Source organism: Melopsittacus undulatus, chromosome 9, assembly GCF_012275295.1.
Source record: "Melopsittacus undulatus isolate bMelUnd1 chromosome 9, bMelUnd1.mat.Z, whole genome shotgun sequence".
In the NCBI taxonomy this organism is placed as follows: Eukaryota; Metazoa; Chordata; class Aves; order Psittaciformes; family Psittaculidae; genus Melopsittacus; species Melopsittacus undulatus.
In genome coordinates this window covers 1-24,909 of record NC_047535.1, presented here as the reverse complement: position 1 = coordinate 24,909, position 24,909 = coordinate 1, and the positions used below count along the sequence as shown (strand labels likewise).

At 49.4% G+C, this 24,909-nt stretch overlaps 1 protein-coding gene and 1 long non-coding RNA gene across 17 annotated transcripts; one reads left to right on the top strand and one right to left on the bottom strand.

Annotated features, from left to right (window-relative positions):
- Positions 1-3,242: 3,242 nt before the first annotated feature.
- LOC117436683 (translation initiation factor IF-2-like) lies at positions 3,243-14,396 on the bottom strand. Of its 15 annotated transcripts, none has more exons than XR_004550018.1 (5): positions 14,332-14,393; positions 9,223-9,528; positions 6,258-6,405; positions 4,142-4,256; positions 3,243-3,304 (listed from the first exon to the last, which is right to left on the bottom strand). XR_004550018.1 is itself a non-coding variant. In XM_034066272.1 (4 exons), exons 1-4 carry the CDS (start codon positions 7,908-7,910, stop codon positions 5,089-5,091), a joined length of 753 nt encoding a protein of 250 aa, XP_033922163.1. In that variant the 5' UTR covers positions 7,911-8,391; the 3' UTR covers positions 5,053-5,088. The 15 variants fall into 15 exon arrangements, 5 of the variants coding, with proteins under 5 accessions (XP_033922163.1, XP_033922162.1, XP_033922166.1 ...); XR_004550019.1 differs by having other exon boundaries at positions 6,258-6,400; XR_004550013.1 differs by lacking the exons at positions 9,223-9,528; positions 14,332-14,393 and adding exons at positions 7,424-7,514; positions 7,595-8,391.
- A 2,591-nt stretch (positions 14,397-16,987) lies between these two features.
- Positions 16,988-23,412, top strand: LOC117436670 (uncharacterized). 2 transcript variants are annotated; one of them, XR_004549998.1, is made up of 5 exons: positions 16,988-18,204; positions 21,176-21,252; positions 22,427-22,542; positions 23,191-23,251; positions 23,377-23,412. It is a non-coding gene; the product is annotated as an uncharacterized lncRNA (long non-coding RNA). The 2 variants fall into 2 exon arrangements; XR_004549997.1 differs by lacking the exon at positions 23,377-23,412 and having other exon boundaries at positions 16,990-18,204; positions 23,191-23,301.
- The last annotated feature ends 1,497 nt before the right edge of the window (positions 23,413-24,909 follow it).

Genomic DNA, 24,909 nt, shown 5'->3' with positions numbered 1-24,909 from the left:
GAGCCGGAGAGGGGCGTGGCTACGAACGGGTCACGTGCGCAGCAGCCAATAACAGGAGTGGGGGGGCGCCGCCGGAGAGGGGCGGGGCTAGGAGCGGGTCACGTGCGCCGTAGCCAATCAGAAGAGCAGGAGGGCGGAGCCGGCGCCGGGCGGGACTAGGCGTGACTGACAAGCGCCGCAGCCAATCAGAGGAGTGGGGGGGCCAGTGTAGAAGCCGAACGGAAGCGGGGCGGGAGTAAGAGTGACTGACAGGCGTCTCAGCCAGTCGGGGTGCGGGTTGTGCCGCCGAACCGGGCCCGGACCGTACCGTACCGAACCGAGGCGAATCATGGGGGTAACGGGACTCGGCGGAGGCAAACGGGGGGGGCAATGGCAGCTGTCGGCTCCCCTGGGACCCCATGGAAGCCACTCCGGTCCCTCCGGGCGGCTCCGTCCCCCTCAGGCGGCTTCGGCTCCGCTCGGTTCCCTTCGGGCGGCTCCGTCCCCCTCAGGCGGCTTCGGCTCCGCTCGGTTCCCTTCGGGCGGCTCCGTCCCCCTCAGGCGGCTTCGGCTCCGCTCGGTTCTCTTCGGCCGGTTCCGCCGCTTAGGGAGGGTTCGGCTTCGCCTCAGCCAATCAGAAGAGTGGGGGGGCGCTGCCGGAGAGGGGCGTGGCTACGAGCGGGTGACGTGCTCATCAGCCAATCAGAGGAGGGGGGGCGGAGCCGGAGAGGGGCGTGGCTACGAGCGGGTGACGTACTCATCAGCCAATCAGAGGAGTGGGGGGGCGGAGCCGGAGAGGGGCGTGGCTAGGAGCGGGTCACGTGCGCCGCAGCCAATCAGAAGAGCGGGGGGGGCGGAGCCGGCGCCGGGCGGGACTGAGCGTGATTGACAAGCGCCGCAGCCAATCAGAGGCGTGGGGGGGCGCCGCCGGCGCCGGGCGGGACTAAGCGTGATTGACAAGCGCCGCAGCCAATCAGAGGCGTGGGGGGGCGCCGTGGGCGCCGGGCGGGACTAAGCGTGATTGACAACCGCCGCAGCCAATCAGAGGCGTGGGGGGGCGCCGCCGGCGCCGGGCGGGACTAAGCGTGATTGACAAGCGCCGCAGCCAATCAGAGGCGTGGGGGGGCGCCGTGGGCGCCGGGCGGGACTAAGCGTGATTGACAAGCGCCGCAGCCAATCAGAGGCGTGGGGGGGCGCCGTCGGCACCGGGCGGGACTAAGCGTGATTGACAAGCGCCGCAGCCAATCAGAGGCGTGGGGGGGCGCCGTGGGCGCCGGGCGGGACTAAGCGTGATTGACAACCGCCGCAGCCAATCAGAGGAGTGGGGGGGCGCCGCCGGCGCCGGGCGGGACTAAGCGTGATTGACAACCGCCGCAGCCAATCAGAGCAGTGATCCGGCGCCGCCGGAGCCGGGCGGGACTAGGCGTGACTGACAAGCGCCGCAGCCAATCAGAGGAGTGGGGGGGCCAGTGTAGAAGCCGAACGGAAGCGGGGCGGGAGTAAGAGTGACTGACAGGCGTCTCAGCCAGTCGGGGTGCGGGTTGTGCCGCCGAACCGGGCCCGGACCGTACCGTACCGAACCGAGGCGAATCATGGGGGTAACGGGACTCGGCGGAGGCAAACGGGGGGGGCAATGGCAGCTGTCGGCTCCCCTGGGACCCCATGGAAGCCACTCCGGTCCCTCCGGGCGGCTCCGTCCCCCTCAGGCGGCTTCGGCTCCGCTCGGTTCCCTTCGGGCGGCTCCGTCCCCCTCAGGCGGCTTCGGCTCCGCTCGGTTCTCTTCGGCCGGTTCCGCCGCTTCGGGAGGGTTCGGCTTCGCCTCAGCCAATCAGAGGAGTGGGGGGGCGGTGTCGGAGAGGGGCGTGGCTAGGAGCGGGTGACGTGCTCATCATCCAATCAGAAGAGTGAGGGGGCGGAGCCGGCGAGGGGCGTGGCTACGAGCGGGTGACGTACTCATCAGCCAATCAGAGGAGAGGGGGGGCGGAGTCGGAGAGGGGCGTGGCTAGGAGCGGGTCACGTGCGCATCAGCCAATCAGAGGAGTGGGGGGCGGAGCCGGCGCCGGGCGGGACTAAGCGTGATTGACAACCGCCGCAGCCAATCAGAGGCGTGGGGGGGGCGCCGCCGGCGCCGGGCGGGACTAAGCGTGATTGACAAGCGCCGCAGCCAATCAGAGGCGTGGGGGGGCGCCGTGGGCGCCGGGCGGGACTAAGCGTGATTGACAACCGCCGCAGCCAATCAGAGGCGTGGGGGGGCGCCGTCGGCGCCGGGCGGGACTAAGCGTGATTGACAAGCGCCGCAGCCAATCAGAGGCGTGGGGGGGCGCCGCCGGCGCCGGGCGGAACTAAGCGTGATTGACAACCGCCGCAGCCAATCAGAGGAGTGGGGGGGCGCCGCCGGCGCCGGGCGGGACTAAGCGTGATTGACAACCGCCGCAGCCAATCAGAGCAGTGATCCGGCGCCGCCGGAGCCGGGCGGGACTAGGCGTGACTGACAAGCGCCGCAGCCAATCAGAGGAGTGGGGGGGCCAGTGTAGAAGCCGAACGGAAGCGGGGCGGGAGTAAGAGTGACTGACAGGCGTCTCAGCCAGTCGGGGTGCGGCTTGTGCCGCCGAACCGGGTCCGGACCGTACCGTACCGAGCCGAGGCGAATCATGGGGGTAACGGGACTTGGCGGAGGCAAACGGGGGGGGCAATGGCAGCTGTCGGCTCCCCTGGGACCCCATGGAAGCCACTCCGGTCCCTCCGGGCGGCTCCGTCCCCCTCAGGCGGCTTCGGCTCCGCTCGGTTCCCTTCGGGCGGCTCCGGCCTCTTGGGGTGCAGTTCGTACTTTTGGCCACAGGAGGGCAGCACCTCCCTTTGCTCTGAGCCACCCCTTTGCTTCCCCTCCCGCATCTCCGGCACCTGCAGTACCGAGCTTTGGACACAGGATGGCAGCAGCGAGCAGTGCCCCGAGCTACGCCGTGCCCCCCCACCTCCAGCACCTGCAGTACCGACGCTTGGACACGAGGTGGCAGCACACGCTGCAGAAGCAACGGCCTTAGAGCAACGGCGGCTCCCCTCCCCGTTGACAGCCTCCGGGGACCCCAGCTGCTGAGTGGGGACAGTTTGCAATATTGGGGCTGGGGCAAAGTTGCTTAAGGAACTTCTATTCAAGATTCTTTCAGACTTTTATTGCTTTGTGTTTGCTTTGTGGGGATTTATAATCACATTCTTCTCTTTTGCTTTTTATTTTCTTTACACATTTTATTTCCTTTTTCATTCATGTTTTTTCCAGCTGTCCTTGTCTTTTAGTCTCTTTCAGTAACTATTTTTAGGCGTCCCATACCTAAAATGAGATAAGAAATGGGCAAACATGGGTTAGAAAATGAAAAAAATGGTTCAAAACACCTTACAAATGGTCCAAAGTGGAACACAAGTGGCCCAAAATGGATTAAAACAATCAAGAAATGGGTAAAAATGGGTTAGAAGTGGGCAAAAATGGCCTACAATGCGGAAGATGTGGATAAATATGGGACAGAAACAGCCACAGACAGGTCAGAAATAGCCCCCAAAAAAGCTTTAAAGGGGTTAGAAATGGGAAAGATGGGTTAGAAATTGCCAAAAACGGCTTAAAACTGGTAAGAAATGGGCAAAACTGGGATAGAAATGGCCATGAATTGTTTTGAAATAGACTAAAATGGCTTAAAATAGGGTAGAAATGGGGAAAAATGGCTTAAACCAGGCTCAGAAATGGGCAAAAATGTGTTTGAAGTGGCAAAAAAAAATGGTTAGAAGAAAAAATAGTTTAGAAATGGACAAAATGGCTTAAACCAGGTTAGAATTGGACATATAAGGGTTGCAAATGGCTAAAAATGGGTTTAAATCTAGTTAGAAGTGGCCACAATTGTGTTAGAAATCGTCAAAAAAAGGCTTAAAGCTGCTGACAAATGGGAAAAAATGGGTTAGAGAAATAAAAAAGTGGCTTAAACAGAGTGAGAAAAGGGCCAAAAAAAGAGGGAAATTTTAAGAAATGGCTTTAAAAGGGTTAGAAGTGACCAAACACGGGTTAGAAATGGCAGAAAGAATTTAGAAATAGCAAATAAAACAGTTTAGAAGTGGGCATAAATGAGTTAGAAACAGCCATGTTACGGCATCTTCTTGGAATCAGGGGCTAAGTACACACCTCTGTCCCTGCAAGTGCTGCCCGGGGCTGCCAGGAAAGCCGATCTGTGCAATAGGCTGTGTGTGTTCTGGTCTGTGAGCCCACCATCAGCTACGGTACAGGTGAAGTCTTGTCACTGGAAAATGTTGAGCAGATAATACCCTTTAGTGAGCTAGAAAGCGGCACTAACGCTGCCTGCCTGGCAGGCTAGGAAAGGCAGATACATTTGGGGTTATGCACACGAAAGCTCTACGTCCTGCCGTGGTTCCAATGTCATTGCTCTTAGAGGTAAATGGAAAAGCAGCCTCAGGCCTCCTGCTGGGCTCAGGGATCCATCAGCTGCACCTGAGCAGCTTTGCCTGCAGGATGTGATACTTGCTATGCTGGTAAGTGACCAGTTCAAATAGGTTGAAATCAAGGTGCATTTGCCCAGAGCTGGGTGTTACTCGCACTGGTACTGGTACTTGTGGCAGCAAACATTTACCGTGACCCACCTGCTGAACAGAGCTCAGTACTGCAAATAATAAGCCAGTTTCCCCTCCCTGGCTGCATTAAAACAGGCTCCTCCAGATGAATTTAACCTCATGTCAGTGAAGCACTTTAGCTCAAGGTGCCAAAGACAAGCTTCGGCATGGGCACAATGCCACCAGACACACCAAAGAGCGTGAGGACGGGAAGCCCTTCCCTAAGAAAGAAGGGTAACTGTGGCCTTGGGCTTCTAAAGAGACCCTCAGCAGCTGTAGGGAAATGCCTGCATTCCCTGGGGTTCTAATCATATGAGCACAGGATGGTTTTGGTTGGAAGGAACCTTTAAAGGTCATCTGGTCTAACCTCCCCTGCCATGAGCAGGGACATCTTCAACTCCATCAGGGTGCTCAGAACCACATCCAGCCTGGCCTTGAATGTCCCCAGGGATGGGGCATCCACCACCTCTCTGGCCAACCTCTGCCAGTGCTTTACCACCCTCATTACAGAAAAATACTGGGGCTGACCTGTTCCTGGTTCTCCCTCCCTCCCTCCAGGCCTTGCCTTCTCCTCAGCAGTGCAGGTCCTAATTCAACAAAGACAACACCAAGGGCTGCAAACTCTGCTGGCAGTACCCAAATGTCAAGAGGAAACCGGGGACCTGCATTGTCACAACATCCAACAGGATGATTAGAAAAACACTGGTAATTCCCCATAGCCATAGAGCTGCTGCAAAACAGCCTGCAAGCAAAGCAATTGCTGTTTAAGCAAAAAGCAGCGCAATGGTCTCCGAGCAGGAAAGCAAACCAAGCTGAGATTTCCTGGGACAATGTTTTCAATTACGTGAATGTAATTGACTGGAAGGGAAAAAACTTCTTGAATTAAGCACGTAAACAAGGTGAACAAAATAATTTCTTCCTTGTTCAAGCAGAGGATGTGGTTTTGCTCTCATTTACTGGCCCCAGGTAGGAGAATCTACATCTGTCCAGCTGTTAAAGTGTCACTCTGCATTATGCCAATGTAAGAGGAAACAAAGTCCTGCATCCACATCTTCAGCCCCAGCTCAAGAGGGACGTGGAGCTGCTCAAGCGAGCCAGAGGAAACCATGGAGCTGCTGCGAGGGCTGGAGCAGCTATGCTCTGGAGCCAGGCTGAGAGAGCTGGGCTGGGGCAGCCTGGACAAGAGAAGGCTCCTGAAGGGGAGACCTGAGAGCAGCTCCAGTGCCTAAAGGGGCTGCAGGAAACCTGGAGAGGGGCTTGGGACAAGGGCCTGTAGGGACAGGCCAAGGGGAATGGCTTGAACCTGCCCGAGGGGAAACTGAGCTGAGCTCTTAGGCAGAAGCTGTTCCCCGTGAGGGTGCTGAGGCGCTGGCACAGGGTGCACAGAGAAGCTGTGGCTGCCCCATCCCTGGCAGTGTTCAAGTCCAGGTTGGACACAGGGGCTTGGAGCAACCTGCTCTAGTGTGAGGTGTCCCTGCCTGCCTGTGGCAGGGGTTGGAGCTGGATGAGCTTTAAGGTCCCTTCCAACATGAACCATTCCATGATTCTGTAAAATGTAGAAATGGGGAGGATAACTACAGGCAAATTACAGACCAATCGATGAAAGCAGAGAGTAAATGGATTTCCTCTCTCGGCAAGGTCAGAGAAGCATGTGCTACGATTACCAGACATACCTCCGCTCTCTTCTCCTGCTTCCCAGTTGCAGAAACCTCTCTTTCCTTTTTGGTCTTGCAGATGAAAGAAAGAGGCTAAAAAAGTCTTCTGGAGCTCTTGAAAGGGTCTGTTCTGGCACACACAGTGTGCACATGGCTGCACGCTGCTCTGAAACAGAAGGGTTCTTGTATTTATCTAAGAACAAGAACTGGGTTTTTCTCAAAGCTCAAGAAACCACTGATGTGGGTCCACAGCATCAACGCTGATGAGGCTGATAGGCGGGTGTGCAGCCTAAAAAGAACGCATGATCAGGGTGCAGGTCACGTGTAAAACTCGCTCAAAACAGACACTCATATAGGGCATCGTGCAAGCAGGGTATTGCTGCAGCAGCCGTCCCTTGAAGAAATGGCTGGTTTTACAAACCTGTCTATCCTTACATCATCTTTATGTTCCTCCTCCTCGTACATATGAACATAAATTGTTAACAAGTTAAGCATAGATGCATAGATGGCATAGATGGCCACTAAAAAACAAGAAAAAAAAACCCATGTACTACTATGCCAAACCTAATACATCGGTGCTGCTCACACCAAACCATACACTGGGAGCTTCCTGCCAGCCTGTACCACTTCAGAGCTTGCAGCTTTTACCATGATATTATGATATTAACTTGAATTTTTGCACTGACTGCTAAGAAAGCAAAAAAGGAAGCATTTTTAGCAAGGGATAATAAAGCTATTTCATAGTATCATATCTATAAATAAAGATGCATTCATTACCATCGTACATCACAGTCCTCTATGATAGGCAGGAAAGTGCCAAGTCCCCAGCTCCCCATGCCTCCCTGGGCACGGGCCCTCACTGCAGGGGCACCTCTCCAGCTCACAGGGCAATTCTGCTTTCGGAGGCAGCCTCCCGGAAGGATGCAGCCATTTCATCCTGTTTCAGGGCAGCACCACTCCAGGTGCTATCATTGCAACCGGCCACAAACTTCCCCTTTCTTGGGGGAAGAGAGGGAAACCGATGCGTTTGACTCCTGGAAAAGCTTTGGGGTGTGATGAGAAACATCCTGCACACAGAACAAAACAATCGAGCACCTTGGGGAAGCCCTGGCAAACTTTTTCTGCGGCTCTCCATGGGTCGCAGCACCCCCAGTGTCTCTCCCCCCCCCCCCGTTTGTCCGTACCCCAAAGACCACGGTGGTGGCGCCGTGCAGGAGGTGGATGCCGAGTCCGTGCAGCAGCGGCGGCAGCAGCTGTTGCCGTGGAGACCGTGACCCGGAGCGGCGGCAGCAGCTGTTGCCGTGGAGACCGTGACCCGGAGCGGCGGCAGCAGCTGTTGCCGTGGAGACCGTGACCCGGAGCGGCCGCGGGGAACACGAGTGCCTCCGGCAGGAGGGATGGGAAGGGGGACACGGTCCCCGCTGCAGGCCGGGACAGCAGCGCCGCCCCCCCGCGACTGCCCCCCTCCGGCTGCCGGCCTGCCCCAGACCCCCTCGGTGCCCCGGTTCTACCCTGGGCCGAGCCGAGCCGTGCCGTGCCGATCCGGGCTGAGCCGTGCCCGGCGGGGGGGGCAATGGGAGGTGTCGGCTCCTCCCGGAACCACTCGGTTCCCTTCCTCCTCCTGCCCCCTCCCGCCCCTCCCCGCCCCGCCCGCCGCCATAGGGCGGCCATGGAGGAGGTGCAGAGAGAGGTGCGGGAGCAGGAGCCGTGAGGAGAGGGGAGGGAGGCGGCTGGGGGGGAGCGCGGCTCTGCGCCGCCATGGGGAGAGGGGAGACAGGGGCGGGCACGGGGGGGGGGTGCACTGATGCCACTTGATAGGCGCCATCTTGAGTACGGGCGCCGGGACAGGCCAAATTAGTGAGACGCCATTTTGACGTACGGCACTACGGGGCGGCCATCTTGGTGAGGTGCTAGCCTGAGTACGGCACCTCACCCCTCATGGCGTCCGCGTTGCCGTGGTAACGGCCGCACCGCGCCTGCGCTGCCGCCATTTTTTGTTCCAAGATGGCCCTGACGAGCGCGGCGCGGCCGGAAGCTCCGTTCCCGTCCCGTTCCCTCCTCTCGGGGCTCGCAGGGCCCCCACAGAACCCCATAATGGGAATGCAGAACTCCAGATACCCCTCATAAAGCCCCACAGAACCCCGTATCCCCCCCCTATTGCCCCACACGTCATCTAGGGACTCCAGAACCCCATATCCCCCCGTATTCCCCCATACACCCCATAAGGGGTCTCCACACCCCTACAAAACACCACGGAGAGACTCCAGACCCCCAAATCCCTCCATAGACCCCCATACAGGGACTCCAAATCCCCCCACAGACCCCCATACTGGGACTTCAGACCCCCAAATCCCCCCAGACCCCCATGTAGGGACTCCAGACCCCCAAATACACCCATAGACCCCCATGCAGGGACTCCAGACCCCCAAATCCCCCCACAGACCCCCATGTAGGGACTCCATATCCCCAAAACCCCAGTATTGTCCTCCCATATACCCCGCCCTATGATAGGGTAGGCTAACCCCATCTAATCCAGGCTCATCTAACCCAGGCTAACTGAGGATAGGCTAATCCAGGTTAACCAAGACTAACTCGAGGTAACTCAGACTAAACTAAGTTAAGGAGGCTAGGATAATCTCACCCGTCTAATCTCACCTGTCTCTTATCTGAGCTAAATGACCCGGGATGATCCAAACCGGGTCACCCAAGCTAATCTGACCCGGGATAATCCGACCTGGGCTAATCTGACCGGGCTAATCTGACCCGGACTAACCTGACTCGAGCTAATCTGACCCCTGGGGTAATCTGACCAGGGACAAATCTGACCCAGGACAAATCTGACTAGGGTCAGTCTCCCCCCAGTCAATCTCACCCAGGTCTAATCTCACTCATCTTAATCTCACGCTGGATGGAGGCTATGCTATGCTTCCCCAGGCTAGGCCAAACCACACAGCCGTGGTAAACTAACGCAGGCTATGCTAACCCGAAGTGAGCCGAGCAGAGCTGAAGCCACCCGGGGGGGCGGGGCGGAGGGTCAGCGCCGTCCAATCCCGGGCCTCACGGCTGAGGGACCGTTTTCCCGCCTAGAGACCGGTGGCCAATCAGCGGTGTCCTTTTCTGTGAGGGAGCGATGGCAGTGCCCGGGAAGGAGCAGACAGCGGTGAGGGCTGGAACGCAGCTTTGTTTTCTGTACGTGCACGGTTACGGAGCTCAGCAGGGTTTAGCTCGGCGCGGTAAAGATCGAGACTTGCTGGACGAAGGTTAGTTCGGGCTTTGGTGGGCGGGAAGACTGTTGTGATGATGGAGGAAAGGGGTTTAAATGGGAGAGATAGTGGGGAAGGGGGGGAGAATGGCTGTTAGGGGGGACAGATGGTAGAGAAGGGGGGTGGGGGTGTGGGAATAATGGCGGTTAAAAGGGATAGATGATGAGAAAGGGGTGAAGAGTGGGATACGGGATAGAAGAACAGGGGGGAGTGGCGGGGGGGAAGACAAATTGGCGTGGTGGGGAAAAGCAGATGCCGTATTGGGGGGGGACAACACATGACAAGAAATGGACCAAAAGGGCTTGGAAACAGCCAGAATGGCTTCAAAAGAGAAACAAGTGGGCATCAATAGGTTAGAAATAGCCTAAAGAAGATTACAAATAACCAAGAGCAGCTTAAAACAGGACAGAAATTACCACAAATAGAAGTAACAAAGAAACAGTTTAAAACTAGTAAGGAATGGGCAGAACAAGATGGAAAAGCCTCTCCATTGTTTACAATGTGACAAAAGAATCTAAAAAAGGTTTAGAAATGGAGAAGAGTAAGATAAAAATGACCATACAGGAGTTAAACCAAGCTAGGAAACGGCAAAACCAGGCTAGAAATGGGTAGGAAATGGACCAAAATGGTTTGGAAACTGCCAGAATGGCTTCAGAAGAATTAGAAATGGGCATCAAGAGGTTAGAAATAGCCTGAAGCACATTAGAAATAGGCAAGAGCAGCTTAAAACAGGCCAGAAATGACCACAAATACTAAAGAAGTAGCCAAAACCAGCTTAAAACTAGTAAGGAATGGGCAGAATAAGATGGAAAAGCCTCTCCATTGTTTACAATGTGCCAAAAGAATCTAAAAAAGGTTTAGAAACGGAGAAGAGTAAGATAAAAATGACCATACAGGAGTTAAACCAAGCTAGGAAACGGCAAAACCAGGCTAGAAATGGGTAGGAAATGGACCAAAATGGTTTGGAAACTGCCAGAATGGCTTCAGAAGAATTAGAAATGGGCATCAAGAGGTTAGAAATAGCCTGAAGCACATTAGAAAAAGGCAAGAGCAGCTTAAAACAGCCCAGAAATGACCACAAATATTGAAGAAGGAGCCAAAACCAGCTTAAAACTAGTAAGGATTGGGCAGAATAAGATGGAAAAGCCTCTCCATTGTTTACAATGTGCCAAAAGAATCTAAAAAAGGTTTAGAAATGCAGAAGAGTAAGATAAAAATGACCATACAGGAGTTAAACCAAGCTAGGAAGGGGAAGACCAGGCTAGAAATGGGTAGGAAATGAACCAAAATGGTTTGGAAACTGCCAGAATGGCTTCAGAAGAATTAGAAATGGGCATCAAGAGGTTAGAAATAGCCTGAAGCACATTAGAAAAAGGCAAGAGCAGCTTAAAACAGCCCAGAAATGACCACAAATATTGAAGAAGGAGCCAAAACCAGCTTAAAACTAGTAAGGATTGGGCAGAATAAGATGGAAAAGCCTCTCCATTGTTTACAATGTGCCAAAAGAATCTAAAAAAGGTTTAGAAACGGAGAAGAGTAAAATAAAAATGACCATACAGGAGTTAAACCAAGCTAGGAAACGGCAAAACCAGGCTAGAAATGGGTAGGAAATGGACCAAAATGGTTTGGAAACTGCCAGAATGGCTTCAGAAGAATTAGAAATGGGCATCAAGAGGTTAGAAATAGCCTGAAGCACATTAGAAATAGGCAAGAGCAGCTTAAAACAGGCCAAAAATGACCACAAATACTAAAGAAGGAGCCAAAACCAGCTTAAATCTAGTAAGGATTGGGCAGAATAAGATGGAAAAGCCTCTCCATTGTTTACAATGTGCCAAAAGAATCTAAAAAAGGTTTAGAAATGCAGAACAGTAAGATAAAAATGACCATATAGGAGTTAAACCAAGCTAGGAAGGGCAAGACCAGGCTAGAAATGGGTAGGAAATGGACCAAAATGGTTTGGAAACTGCCAGAATGGCTTCAGAAGAATTAGAAATGGGCATCAAGAGGTTAGAAATAGCCTGAAGCACATTAGAAATAGGCAAGAGCAGCTTAAAACAGGCCAAAACTGACCACAAATACTAAAGAAGTAGCCAAAACCAGCTTAAAACTAGTAAGGAATGGGCAGAATAAGATGGAAAAGCCTCTCCATTGTTTACAATGTGCCAAAAGAATCTAAAACTGGTTTAGAAATGCAGAACAGTAAGATAAAAATGACCATACAGGAGTTAAACCAAGCTAGGAAGGGCAAGACCAGGCTAGAAATGGGTAGGAAATGGACCAAAATGGTTTGGAAACTGCCAGAATGGCTTCAGAAGAATTAGAAATGGGCATCAAGAGGTTAGAAATAGCCTGAAGCACATTAGAAAAAGGCAAGAGCAGCTTAAAACAGCCCAGAAATGACCACAAATATTGAAGAAGGAGCCAAAACCAGCTTAAAACTAGTAAGGATTGGGCAGAATAAGATGGAAAAGCCTCTCCATTGTTTACAATGTGCCAAAAGAATCTAAAAAAGGTTTAGAAACGGAGAAGAGTAAAATAAAAATGACCATACAGGAGTTAAACCAAGCTAGGAAACGGCAAAACCAGGCTAGAAATGGGTAGGAAATGGACCAAAATGGTTTGGAAACTGCCAGAATGGCTTCAGAAGAATTAGAAATGGGCATCAAGAGGTTAGAAATAGCCTGAAGCACATTAGAAATAGGCAAGAGCAGCTTAAAAACAGGCCAAAAATGACCACAAATACTAAAGAAGGAGCCAAAACCAGCTTAAATCTAGTAAGGATTGGGCAGAATAAGATGGAAAAGCCTCTCCATTGTTTACAATGTGCCAAAAGAATCTAAAAAAGGTTTAGAAACGGAGAAGAGTAAAATAAAAATGACCATACAGGAGTTAAACCAAGCTAGGAAACGGCAAAACCAGGCTAGAAATGGGTAGGAAATGGACCAAAATGGTTTGGAAACTGCCAGAATGGCTTCAGAAGAATTAGAAATGGGCATCAAGAGGTTAGAAATAGCCTGAAGCACATTAGAAATAGGCAAGAGCAGCTTAAAACAGGCCAAAAATGACCACAAATACTAAAGAAGGAGCCAAAACCAGCTTAAATCTAGTAAGGATTGGGCAGAATAAGATGGAAAAGCCTCTCCATTGTTTACAATGTGCCAAAAGAATCTAAAAAAGGTTTAGAAATGCAGAACAGTAAGATAAAAATGACCATATAGGAGTTAAACCAAGCTAGGAAGGGCAAGACCAGGCTAGAAATGGGTAGGAAATGGACCAAAATGGTTTGGAAACTGCCAGAATGGCTTCAGAAGAATTAGAAATGGGCATCAAGAGGTTAGAAATAGCCTGAAGCACATTAGAAATAGGCAAGAGCAGCTTAAAACAGGCCAAAACTGACCACAAATACTAAAGAAGTAGCCAAAACCAGCTTAAAACTAGTAAGGAATGGGCAGAATAAGATGGAAAAGCCTCTCCATTGTTTACAATGTGCCAAAAGAATCTAAAACTGGTTTAGAAATGCAGAACAGTAAGATAAAAATGACCATACAGGAGTTAAACCAAGCTAGGAAGGGCAAGACCAGGCTAGAAATGGGTAGGAAATGGCCCAAAATGGTTTGGAAACTGCCAGAATGGCTTCAGAAGAATTATAAATGGGCATCAAGAGGTTAGAAATAGCCTGAAGCACATTAGAAAAAGGCAAGAGCAGCTTAAAACAGCCCAGAAATGACCACAAATATTGAAGAAGGAGCCAAAACCAGCTTAAAACTAGTAAGGATTGGGCAGAATAAGATGGAAAAGCCTCTCCATTGTTTACAATGTGCCAAAAGAATCTAAAAAAGGTTTAGAAACGGAGAAGAGTAAAATAAAAATGACCATACAGGAGTTAAACCAAGCTAGGAAACGGCAAAACCAGGCTAGAAATGGGTAGGAAATGGACCAAAATGGTTTGGAAACTGCCAGAATGGCTTCAGAAGAATTAGAAATGGGCATCAAGAGGTTAGAAATAGCCTGAAGCACATTAGAAATAGGCAAGAGCAGCTTAAAACAGGCCAAAAATGACCACAAATACTAAAGAAGGAGCCAAAACCAGCTTAAAACTAGTAAGGATTGGGCAGAATAAGATGGAAAAGCCTCTCCATTGTTTACAATGTGCCAAAAGAATCTAAAAAAGGTTTAGAAACTGAGAAGAGTAAGATAAAAATGACCATACAGGAGTTAAACCAAGCTAGGAAACGGCAAAACCAGGCTAGAAATGGGTAGGAAATGGACCAAAATGGTTTGGAAACTGCCAGAATGGCTTCAGAAGAATTAGAAATGGGCATCAAGAGGTTAGAAATAGCCTGAAGCACATTAGAAATAGGCAAGAGCAGCTTAAAACAGGCCAGAAATGACCACAAATACTAAAGAAGTAGCCAAAACCAGCTTAAAACTAGTAAGGACTGGGCAGAATAAGATGGAAAAGCCTCTCCATTGTTTACAATGTGCCAAAAGAATCTAAAAAAGGTTTAGAAATGCAGAAGAGTAAGATAAAAATGACCATACAGGAGTTAAACCAAGCTATGAAGGGGAAGACCAGGCTAGAAATGGGTAGGAAATGGACCAAAATGGTTTGGAAACTGCCAGAATGGCTTCAGAAGAATTAGAAATGGGCATCAAGAGGTTAGAAATAGCCTGAAGCACATTAGAAATAGGCAAGAGCAGCTTAAAACAGGCCAGAAATGACCATAAATACTTAAGTAACCAAAAATAGCTTAGAACTAGTCAGGAATGGGATGAAGTAAAATGGAAATGCCTGTTAATTGTTTAGAATTAGTCTTACTGAGGCTTACCTGAACCTAGCGACCGTTTCTCACTGTGCAGCTTCTCAGACAGCCAACATGCAAGATCCATTCCCTGGGCATGATGCTCCAGCTTCTCAGCTGTTGGGACTCTGCTCTGGGAGGGGCAGTTTCTGCCTGACCTGGATACTGCTGGTTCTCTTTCTCCCTGCCATCTGGGCTTGCTTCTTCCCCGTGCTCTTCTTTATCTATCTCTGCCACGGATTCTGCTGCTTCCTGCTCTCACAGCCAAGCAGTGGAGAAAAGAGAACAGTGAGGGATTTTTTTATGGACAAATCCCATCCAAGCATTTCACAGGAGAGACAATCCCCTACAAAAATTCTTACCTATGAAACCCAACAGCCGCAGCCACTGCAGCCATTAGCGAGGGCCTGTGCTTGAGCTGCCTCTGCATCTGGAATAAGAAGCATTTATGAAGAAGCCTGATGGCTTTACTGGAGCTAAGCAGTTGTCCAAAGACGGGCGAAAGCAGGAGAGCAACAGCAGCAACTGAAGTCCTTAACAGAAAGGCTGGGATGAGCTGGCCTCCCCCAGGGCTCAGCCCAGCAAGGTCTGTGTGCAGAACAAAAGGAGGGCAATGCACCCTTCCCCCTTCTCATTTCTCCGAGAATCCCAGTCTCCAGATCCTTCAGCACCTTAAAGCTACAGTCAACAGTCTAATTTCCCAACTAAGCACAAGATTAGATCAGAGAAAACAAGCAGGGAACGCCTTGGCTGCTTTAGAAACAGCTATTTCAACCCTGGCCCCTTTCCCTCCCAGTGCAGGTACAGTGTGAATTACGGACCTCCAGGTACCCCCCCCCCCCCCCCCCCCCCCCCCCCCCCCCCCCCCCCCCCCCCCCCGCCTTCACTCCCCTCAGTACCGAGCACCGAGAGGCTTCCCGTGCCGAGCGGCCAGCAGGCAGGAGAGGCCCCTCTGCGCACGTCCAAGGCACGGCCGGGCGGCCGGGCCCGCTCCCCTCCCCGGTAAGCCCGGCCCCGCGGTGGGCTCGGCTCTCACCTGCTGCTGCCGGGACCCGGACCTGGACCCGGACCCTGCCCGCCGCCATGCTGCTCCCGGGGGCTGCGCCTGCCACACCGAAACGGCGCGGAGGGACCGGAGCCGGCGGGCGGCCACCAGACTGCGGCCGCATGGAGCCGCGCTTGCTACAGCCCGCCGGAAACCGGCGGGCACCACGTGACACCAGCCACTTCCGGGGACAGGGAGCACCACGGCTCATGCGCGGAGGCAGGGCTGCAGTACCTAACCTGGACACAAGATGGCAACAGCGAGCGGCGCCAGCCGCCGAAACGCCCGCCACCCCCCCCCCCTTCCAGCCCTGCCGATCATTGTCATGTCATCCTTATGGGATCACTGTCGGGGCTGCAAGAGTGTCTGCCGGCTGCTCTGCATCTCTGCCACAGAGCCTTGCTTCAAGCCTGCTTTCATCACGTTGACAACTGCTTCAGAGCAGAGATCTGAACAAAAACACTGGCCAAATTATCACCGAGTTGCTAAACAACTACTATGTTAATACCCACACAGCTTTTATGTCTAGAGACCATTGCTGAGCCCAGAACCTGTAACCTCCATCCCAAGGAAATGCTCAAGATCTGCCTCTGATCATAATACACACAGACTTGCACTACAGATGCTGCACCTGGCCCAAATACACACCATGAGTAGAGCAGCTCCAAGGCAAACACACACACACAAAACACTACACATGCTGTGACACCAACAAACAGAGAATAACCTACACAGGCACAGTACCTCCCGGACGGAGCAGCACATCTGCCCGGATCACATGCACAGACCCAAGAGCAAAGCAACCGGGCTCCTGAGGAGCCTGAGAACCAGGTCTGACAAAACCAAATCATTCCAAACACAAACACAAATAAGATAAAAATGACCATACAGGAGTTAAACCAAGTTAGGAAAGGGCAAGACCAGGCTAGAAATGGGTAGGAAATGGCCCAAAATGGTTTGGAAACTGCCAGAATGGCTTCAGAAGAATTATAAATGGGCATCAAGAGGTTAGAAATAGCCTGAAGCACATTAGAAGTAGGCAAGAGCAGCTTAAAACAGGCCAGAAATGACCACAAATATTGAAGAAGGAGCCAAAACCAGCTTAAAACTAGTAAGGAATGGGCAGAATAAGATGGAAAAGCCTCTCCATTGTTTACAATTTGCCAAAAGAATCTAAAAAAGGTTTAGAAACGGAGAAGAGTAAGATAAAAATGACCATACAGGAGTTAAACCAAGCTATGAAGGGCAAGACCAGGTTAGAAATGGGTAGCCTGAAGCAGATTAGAAATAGGCAAGAGCAGCTTAAAACAGGACAGAAAAGACCATAAATATCTAAGAGGTAACCAAAAACAGTTTAAAACTAGTAAGGAATGGGTAGAATAAAAATTCTGTCTTAAATTTCTATTCAGATCTGAATGGAAAGTGAACACCTTACTTCATTGTAGGGTGAAATTAATGTGAAATAAACAGTACAGGGGCTATTAGGAACTGCCCATTCAGAATGGTGTGTGCCTTCCTGAGGGTTGTGTTTATGTACCCACTCTTCCAAAGTCTCCCAGAACTGAACAGAATCATAAAGTCTCCAAGAGGATTTACTGAATCACACACAAATGAAGTGGTTGCGTCTTCTCATGCACAGAACATTCATTTGATAGAATGTCTCTGGGGCTAGGTGAGGAAGAAGACCAACCAGCTAACAGATGGAACAAAACCCCATCACAACACTGCAATCACACCTCACTCTGTGGGCCCTGTGGATAGAACTAGAATTTTCCATTGCTCTCAGGTGCCTCGTTAAGGCACTGAGGGCATTAGTAAGCCTTAATGACCCTAAACAGCCTCACCTGTGCACCAGACCACACCCAGGAGCCCTATTTAAACCGAGCTCTGTACCTCAGTTTTCTTTAGAACTCTGTTGGAGGAATGCTGCTCTTCAGCTCTGTCCCTGCCTGTGAAGATTGTTAGTCTGGACTTCAGACTGACTGCCCGGCTTGATCTTCTATATGATTATAGAGCAGCTTGGCAATTGCTGGACCTGATGGTGATTTGTGGACTGGATTGCTGCTTGTTCACAAGCCTGATAGACTCCTGGCTGGACTTGGCTGCTGCTGGACCTTCTCTTCTTGGGTACCTTGAAATTGGGCCTAGGCTGGCAGAGGTCTCTTCTCCTGCTGTGGGAGCCCAGAGGTGGCCTGGTCTGCTCTTGTTTCCTGAGGGCTGTGGAGATCCCTGCAAGGTTTGTGGGCAGTGTGGAGGATATGGCTCTGAGGGTGAGCCTGTGCTGCGGCACCAGAGGGGCCTCTTGCCAGGGAGCCGGGAGTGCTGTGTGCTCTGCCTCACCAACTGCCTCATCCACAGAGAACAGCTGGGCTTCTCTGGGCCTTTTGCATGGATTTCTTTGCCTTGAGCAAAATATTTGGCTGCTGAGTTATGAACTAACTCCTTAGACCTGTTTGAGGCACTACAGTGAAGAGCTGCAGGTAAAGGCCTGCAGTCTAAGGAGCAAATTATGTTTGTTTTCCAAGTGCCATGAAGTGCTGCCCCAGAAGTACCACTGCAAGGCAAAGTATGTGGGGCTGGTGTGCCCTTTCTCTGCTATATGTGTGATTGGACTTGGAAATGGCTTTTAATTGCAATGTTTCATATCAAGCTTGTGGGGAGAGTCTTGCTGAGGCTGACACAACTCCCAGTTTGACTGAGTTAACTGGCTAATTGGAGAGACATGGGAAGATGTACATCGAAAGAGAGTAAGAGGCTTCTGAAACAGGAGGTGGAGAAAGCGAACTCCATTCAAAATCCATTACCAGGAGCTTCAGCCAGCCTCAAGCAGTCATCTGTAATGCAGCTAAACCAAGGTAAGTGTTGAGCCTTACTACTTTTACTGATAAGACTTTACTTTTTAAAGCAGTGTGCTGAACATGTTTAAGTGTTTCTATGTATATTTGCAAACATAACTTCTATTGATGTGTCTCAAATGCATTTGGAAGCTAGTTTGTGTGTTTGTGTGCTCTAGTGCTCCTCAGAGTTGCTACAACTACCAGGTGCTAAAAGCCCTTCAGAATAAGACTAAGCAGGAGCTGCAAGGATATTAAAAGCAAACATTCAGATACTAATCAAACTTCCTACATGTCTCAATAACTGAACAAGTTCTATTGTGTGTGCACAGCTACGCAATAGTGCACTTTCTGGGTTTGGCTAGGAAAAGATGTCTTAGCATGGTGTTTGCTCTCTCAGGTGAGTTCAAGGCCTGACAGAGCTGGTTGAACCAGTGATGCAGGTGTTGGTCCATCTTATTCAGCCTGGTGAGGTTTCTGTTACTTTGCTTCAGGGCAGTGAGTGAATCATTTTGTTTGGGAGGCTGCAGCTGTGTCTAACCCTGTTTCTATGCTGGTTGGGGAAGGAATGCCTTATGGAAAGGAAGTATACCTGTGTGGTGGTAATGATTACATTGCTGAAGAGATGTTTAAGGCTATACAGCAGTGGTGCTAGATTTAATGCATTGAGACCCTTTGTTATATGTATATGATGTAGTTAAAAAGTATGTCTTGTGATTATTTGTATATGTACAGTTGTATAAAGTTAGTCCTTGTTACAATAGCCTATTTTGTGCTTCTGCATTGGCTCTAGATAACTTGGACCTTCTATCGAATTGATTTTGGCCCAGGTTCACAGGGTTAGTCATAAAACTGAGTTCTTCATAGGACTGGGGCTCCTGAGATATTTTTGAGTCTTTGTGCCCTCTAAGTGAGCATAACCTGCACACAGCATGGTATTCTCAGCTTCTAGAAACAAGTGCTAGAGGATTAGCCTATTAAGTTATGGGGAGAGAGAGGAAAACAGTACCAAGTACTAGCTCTTGTTACATTTGGTTCTAACTGTGCATGTCATTAGAAATTAGAAATAACAAAAAGCTTTTTTTTTTTTTTTTTTTTTCCCCTGCCAAGATGGTCAGAAGCAGAGAGCAATTTTCTTGGATTTAGTACTTGTCAGACTTTTACCCAATTCGGTATTTGATCCTTTCTTAACCCATGGAGGGGAGCTGAGCAGTTTTGTTGGCATTCAGCTTCTGAGCTGCTCTTTTCTTCATCAGGAGAAAACCTTTAAAATCACTCACAGACTAATAGAAAATAAACAAACACAGGGTTTAATTTTTATACTTAACTGCTCCACATCTCACTTGAAAAGTTCATGATCATGTTTTAAGAGACTTGCTCATCTCTGGGGGGTGGGCATTTTCCTCCCTGCATGGAGAAGTTCCCTTAGGGTGAAAAGAGGGGAAATTTTAATGGGTTACAGAATGATCTTTCTAAATTCTTGATTACTTTCAATTTTGGGTATGTAATATCTACTGGAGTTCTTAATCAATTGGTGTTTCTAGGTCTTTATTGAAGCTAGAGAGCTGAGTTAGTTTTTTTGTGCGATGTCATGCTAACTGTTGGGTGATGGCTTTTCATAGACATGTTTGAGTCAGCTGTCTGCATAGTGGCTGCCTAGTTTCTCCCATAGGGCAATGCAATGAAGTGTAGTATGTTCTAGAAAGCCTACATGTAGGATGTATGGATTTTGATGGCTGCTGCAGGAGAGGAGTATTTGTTGTTATTGTGGAAATTTGTTGCTGGGTTTTATACTTGCTTGAGTTTGGTGTGTTTTCATCTGGAAAAAGCAGGTTGTATGCTTGGAACAAGAATTTAGCAAAGCTGGAGAGACAGAAGTGCAAATGCTAAATGAAAAAAGCAGAACCTGATGGGTGGTACCTGTTAAATAATGTTCTGTACTGGTGCCAATCAGGGCAGTGTAATGATCAGGGCTTCTATGCATGAGCTTCCTAGGATGTAACATGCTCTATCTGTGCTCTCCTGGCAATATGCTCTACTTTGCTCTTAAAGTCTTCAATTTTTTACATGAGTACTTTTTTGACTTTTTTTACCCCATTGAAGTGGATGATTAAATAAAAGCTGTTGTCACTTATCACCAGTCTTAACCTCTCAACACCCTTGTGGTAATAGCACTACTATAAGACTTAATCCTCTTGTTTCATGCCAGCTTTGTGTTGGAGGAGTTACTGTCCCAGAGTCTGTACTCAGTTTATACCAGAGCACAGAGCTCTAAGCTACTAGTAGTAGTCACAGAAACTGAAATCATGAACACTTCCCAGTGATGCTTAATCAAATCTGTGTTAAGGAAGCTGTGGTAGAAAAATGTTTGAGAGCAAAATTTAACAGTGATGGTTTCTGAGGTGTATGGGTAGGTTTAAGTTTTGGTTACTGTAAAATGAAATACATAAACCCATGTATCTATCAGCCTTTCTATAAGGAGTGTAATTAGATCCTTGCCTAGTTAATTGAAGTACTTGTGTGCCAAAGCTTTGTTGTGAAACTGGGAGAAGGTTCTTCCTGTGTGTCAGGCAGTGGCCTTTAACATGGAACTTGCCATTTTAGTATGGAAATTGGAGGCAGCAATCTTAAATTGCTTTCAGATGACATTTATGAGCTAAACTCAATCATTTATTTGTGGTAAGCTGACACTGAGAGAACTTGTCTTTAGACTAGAGTGGATACTTGGGAAAACTTTTTTTCCATTAGAATACCTCTATTTATCGGATGGGTTTACATGGGGAACCTGGAAAATTGCTTCAGAAGTACAAATCACTGGAATTATGGTCATTTTGTGCATATCTTCTCACTTGAACATCATATCTAGAAGATATTGATTATAATTAGGGGACCTGGTTATTTATAAATGTATAGCCACATTTTAAGGGATTTTAAGGTTTATTTCTTTCTTGAAGAAGCAAAGAACTTTATTTTTGTGTAATTTTGCATGTAGCCTGACCTTGGAAGATCAAAAAAAGAAGAGGCTGCATGTCAAGAGAAGAGAGAAGAGGTGGCGTGTGTAACGGCGAGGTGAGGAGCGGCGTCGGGCAGAAGAGGGGGCATGAGAAAGGCACCCTGGGCAAAGGGGAATCCCTGTGGGCACAGGGCGAGGTCACGTAAGAGCATGATGGCACCTTTGGGGGCCCTGAGGAGCGTTGTGTGCTGGGCGACCTCCCTGTAAGCAGGGCTCAGGTCTTTGCTACTCTTGGTTTTGGCCTTTGGCCGTCTTGCTCCTTTGGCTGCCCGGAGAGCGTGCAACCCTGTAAGGAGGGTGAGAGCCAGCGTCTCCGCACCCGAGGGGGAAATAGAGCTCTCTTGGACCCCCAGGCCACCCTGTAAGCAGGGGAGGGCCATTTCCCTGTCCCTCTCCTCTGCCCCAGCAGCTTTCTGCCTGCTGGTGGCCTACCCAGCCTGACCCCCTGTTGTCAGGGCGTGTCACAGCATCTGGCCCTTGGCCTGTTGAAGCTCTCCGGCTTCCATGCAGCCCTGGGCATGGTCTGAGGCTCTCCTCTCTTGCTTGGTGAGTAGGGTGACTCCCCAGACAGTGGCTGCACAGAGACCGTCTCCCTTTTTGGGACGTTTTGGTTTGTGTTTGTCTTGTCCTTGTCTATCAATGTGAGGGAGTGAGTGAGCTTGTCCTTTAGGCACCTGTTAAAATTGCTGCAGCTTAGCTTAAGCCTCCCTGGAAGGAGAGCAGGTCTCTGTGCAGTAACAGGGGCGTCTTCCCTAAGTCCACGAGCGGAGGGATGGTCTGGACTCGCCCCTTCTTTCCAAAGACGGCGCCAAGCCACTTAGTCGTGGTGCAGGCAATGCGACCTGCCTGTAGTCAGGATCTGGGTCTCTGCCTGCATGGCTGCCTGTGCTGCTGGTGGCCTGGCAGCGTGACCCCCTGTTGTCAGGGCGTGTCACAGTATTTTCCCCTTTGTGCCTGGAAGCCGGAGAGCTTCAATACGCCGTCACCATAATGAGAACAAACCAGACCTTGTCAAGCCCCAGTCCCTTCCCTCTGTACCACTGACCGGGAGCTAGTGAGAATGCATGTACAGTTTAGAGTGAGCTACTGCGTGGGGCTGCAGAGTGGTAATGGAAGGGCTAAAGGCATGAAGCAGATTTGGGATTGGAGCACTGTGTTTCCAGCTTTGACATCAGTTTTTCTGTTTTACTTCAGTGCAACTATTTTAGTAATTATTTTTTTTCTTATTAGTTCCTGTCCTTCACCTCTTGGGAGTTTACTTACTGGATGCACTTCCTGGCCTTGTGTTTGACGCAGCAAAAGAAGATGTGGCACTGCGGACGAGCATACTGAGGAAGCTGCTTCTGGTAAGTAGGTGGAAGTAGAGAGAATAACAGTGCATTCAGCTGGAACTTCAGCACTGAGGCAAGCATGTATCTTGCTGATCTGCTTTGAAAGCTCAGGGCAAAGGCCACTACCTTGTCCAGCAGCATAATCACTTCTTTTGAAGTCATTGACTCTTCAGAGGTTTGCTCCATCTGAAGCATTGTCTGCTTTTTTGCACTGCCTTTCTTTGGTATCACAGTGTCCTTGGATAGGTTGCTTCCTTATAAATGTAATGGTGTTTGCTTTGGAACAGTCAGACAAGCTTAGCTCCTGTTGGGCCAAGCTCTTGAATCTTTAAAAGTCAGCTAAGCTGTAAATTGTTCTGCGATTTCCTTGCGATAGTCTGGTTGTGCTGCCGGTCAGCACACAGAAAGAACAGGTCCCTTTTTCAGCTACACTAGCAAGTCTTTTAGCACAGCAGGGAGCTGTGGAGCAGGAGAAAATGAACGTCGGGTTTGGTGTGTGAATAGTTCTTGGGGAATGGGTAGAAGAAAGGGTTGTGTTGGGAGTAAATGTTAGGCTCTGCAAAGCTGAGAAATGTCCAGGTTTTTGCTGCGATACTGAACCTCTTTCTCTTTAGGCTAATCTATTTAGCTTGAATTCATGTGGGTAACTCTGTGCATGTTTAGCAGGTGGATGTAGCTGACTCAAGGGGAAAGCTGAGCAACCTTGGATACTGAGCTCTAATTGGTGAGTCTAGAGGTTACTACTGTTTACAAAGGTAATGTTTATAACTTGTTTGTTCTTGTATTTGTAAAATTGCATTTGTGTATTTTGTAATACTGTATTTGTAAAAACACCGTGGGAAACTACAGCCTTGGCAGAGATCATTCTCTGCACGAAAACATGGGAAATTACAGAAGCATAACAAGACAATTGACCTTGCTTATGCCTGCCAAGAATCTTCTTGTCCAGCAACAAGGCTCAGGGTATTGGGATCGCTCACTGCGTGGCCTTGGCTCTGCAAGAATTGCACGAGTGCGGACTTGTAGAAATGCTTTTTGTTGTGTTAATAAAAAAATGGAGAGGGTGAGGGTGGATGAGAGGGACTATTGATTTTGTACTTGTATGGGTTGTTTCTGTACCCCTATGATGTTTCCTCCCTGACTGTAACTTGTTAGAATAGTTGCCTTAACTGAAAAAGGAGAGGGTGAGGCTGGATGGGAGGGACTATTGATCTTGTATGGTGCCGCGGCCAGGTGGAGGGGAGAAAACACCGATACGATGTAGGTTCACAAAATGCTCCGTTTATTGATTACAAAGCTGCTCTTAATATACTGTCTTACACGTGATCACGCATTACTTGATTGGCTGCTTCACTTTGCCCACGAGGGATACACGCTCCCCTTTACCTCTCCTGATTGGTTTCACGCCTTCGCTTCAGCTTAGCGTTACATCATGCTTCTGCAATTACTGGCATCCTGTTATTGCATTCCTGTTTTGCTGATCTTGACACTTCTTCTTCTTTTAACCTGGGGTCATAAGTTCACTTTCTCACAGCTTGCTGTAGGCCTCTTCAAGCGCCCATGCTCGACCCCCAACATCTCCCCCTCTTTTTTCAAATAAGGCGTTTGTCATCTGCTGCATGCGTTGCATAATACATTGTAACAAACAAGGTCCAAAAAACAAAATTAACAACATAATCATTATTGGTCCGCTAAACATCATGATTAAACCTCCTAACCAACTACTTATTCCTAACGATTTTAACCAAGAGTCTATAGGATTTGTTTCTACAGTAAGTTCTTTCATATTTTCTTTAAGTTCAAACAAATTCTTGTGAATAGATTCAGAATGATCAGAAAGATTCATACAACACATGCCCAGAAGCATTCTAATGCAAAGGGGATGTGAAGCAGCTGCAGAAGTAAACTGTACAGTGTTAACAGTCAAGGAGTTACACTCCCCCCCCCTTTTTTTTTTTTTTGATCAGACAAAAAGCCATTTATTGCAAAGCTTTAACTCCTTATATACTATTGCTTACACACACCTACAGCAATTTGGCATATCATGATTGGATACTTGTCGTGAAGACCCTTAGTGACTAACATATAATTGGTTAAACACAGGTGTGAGAACTTGACCTCGAATGCTTGCCAACAGTCCACAGTTCTCATAACTCAGTGAAATTACAGCTTCTTCTTATCTTGCTTGCTTAGGCTTCCTCGGGCCTCCCATGGCCTTGCTGTATCCCTCAGAGTTATTCAGAGCTCATGTACCAAATATTCATTTTCCTGTGAGAACACTGTCTCCACATCTCCCCCTTTTTAGTTTTACGAAAAGTTTTTGACATTTATTGTGTCTGCTCTATCACTGCTGTGACTTGTGTAATATAACAACCCACTACC

Coding starts and splice junctions, on each gene's coding strand:
- LOC117436683 (XM_034066270.1), bottom strand. CDS start 7,999: ATGGCGGCGCAGAGCCGCGCTCCCCCCCAGCCGCCTCCCTCCCCTCTC. Junction 6,406..7,423: donor CCACCACCGTGGTCTTTGGG/GTACGGACAAAC, acceptor CTTCTGTTTCAG/AGCAGCGTGCAGCCATGTGC. Junction 5,247..6,257: donor AGCAGGAGAAGAGAGCGGAG/GTATGTCTGGTA, acceptor GTGACAATGCAG/GTCCCCGGTTTCCTCTTGAC.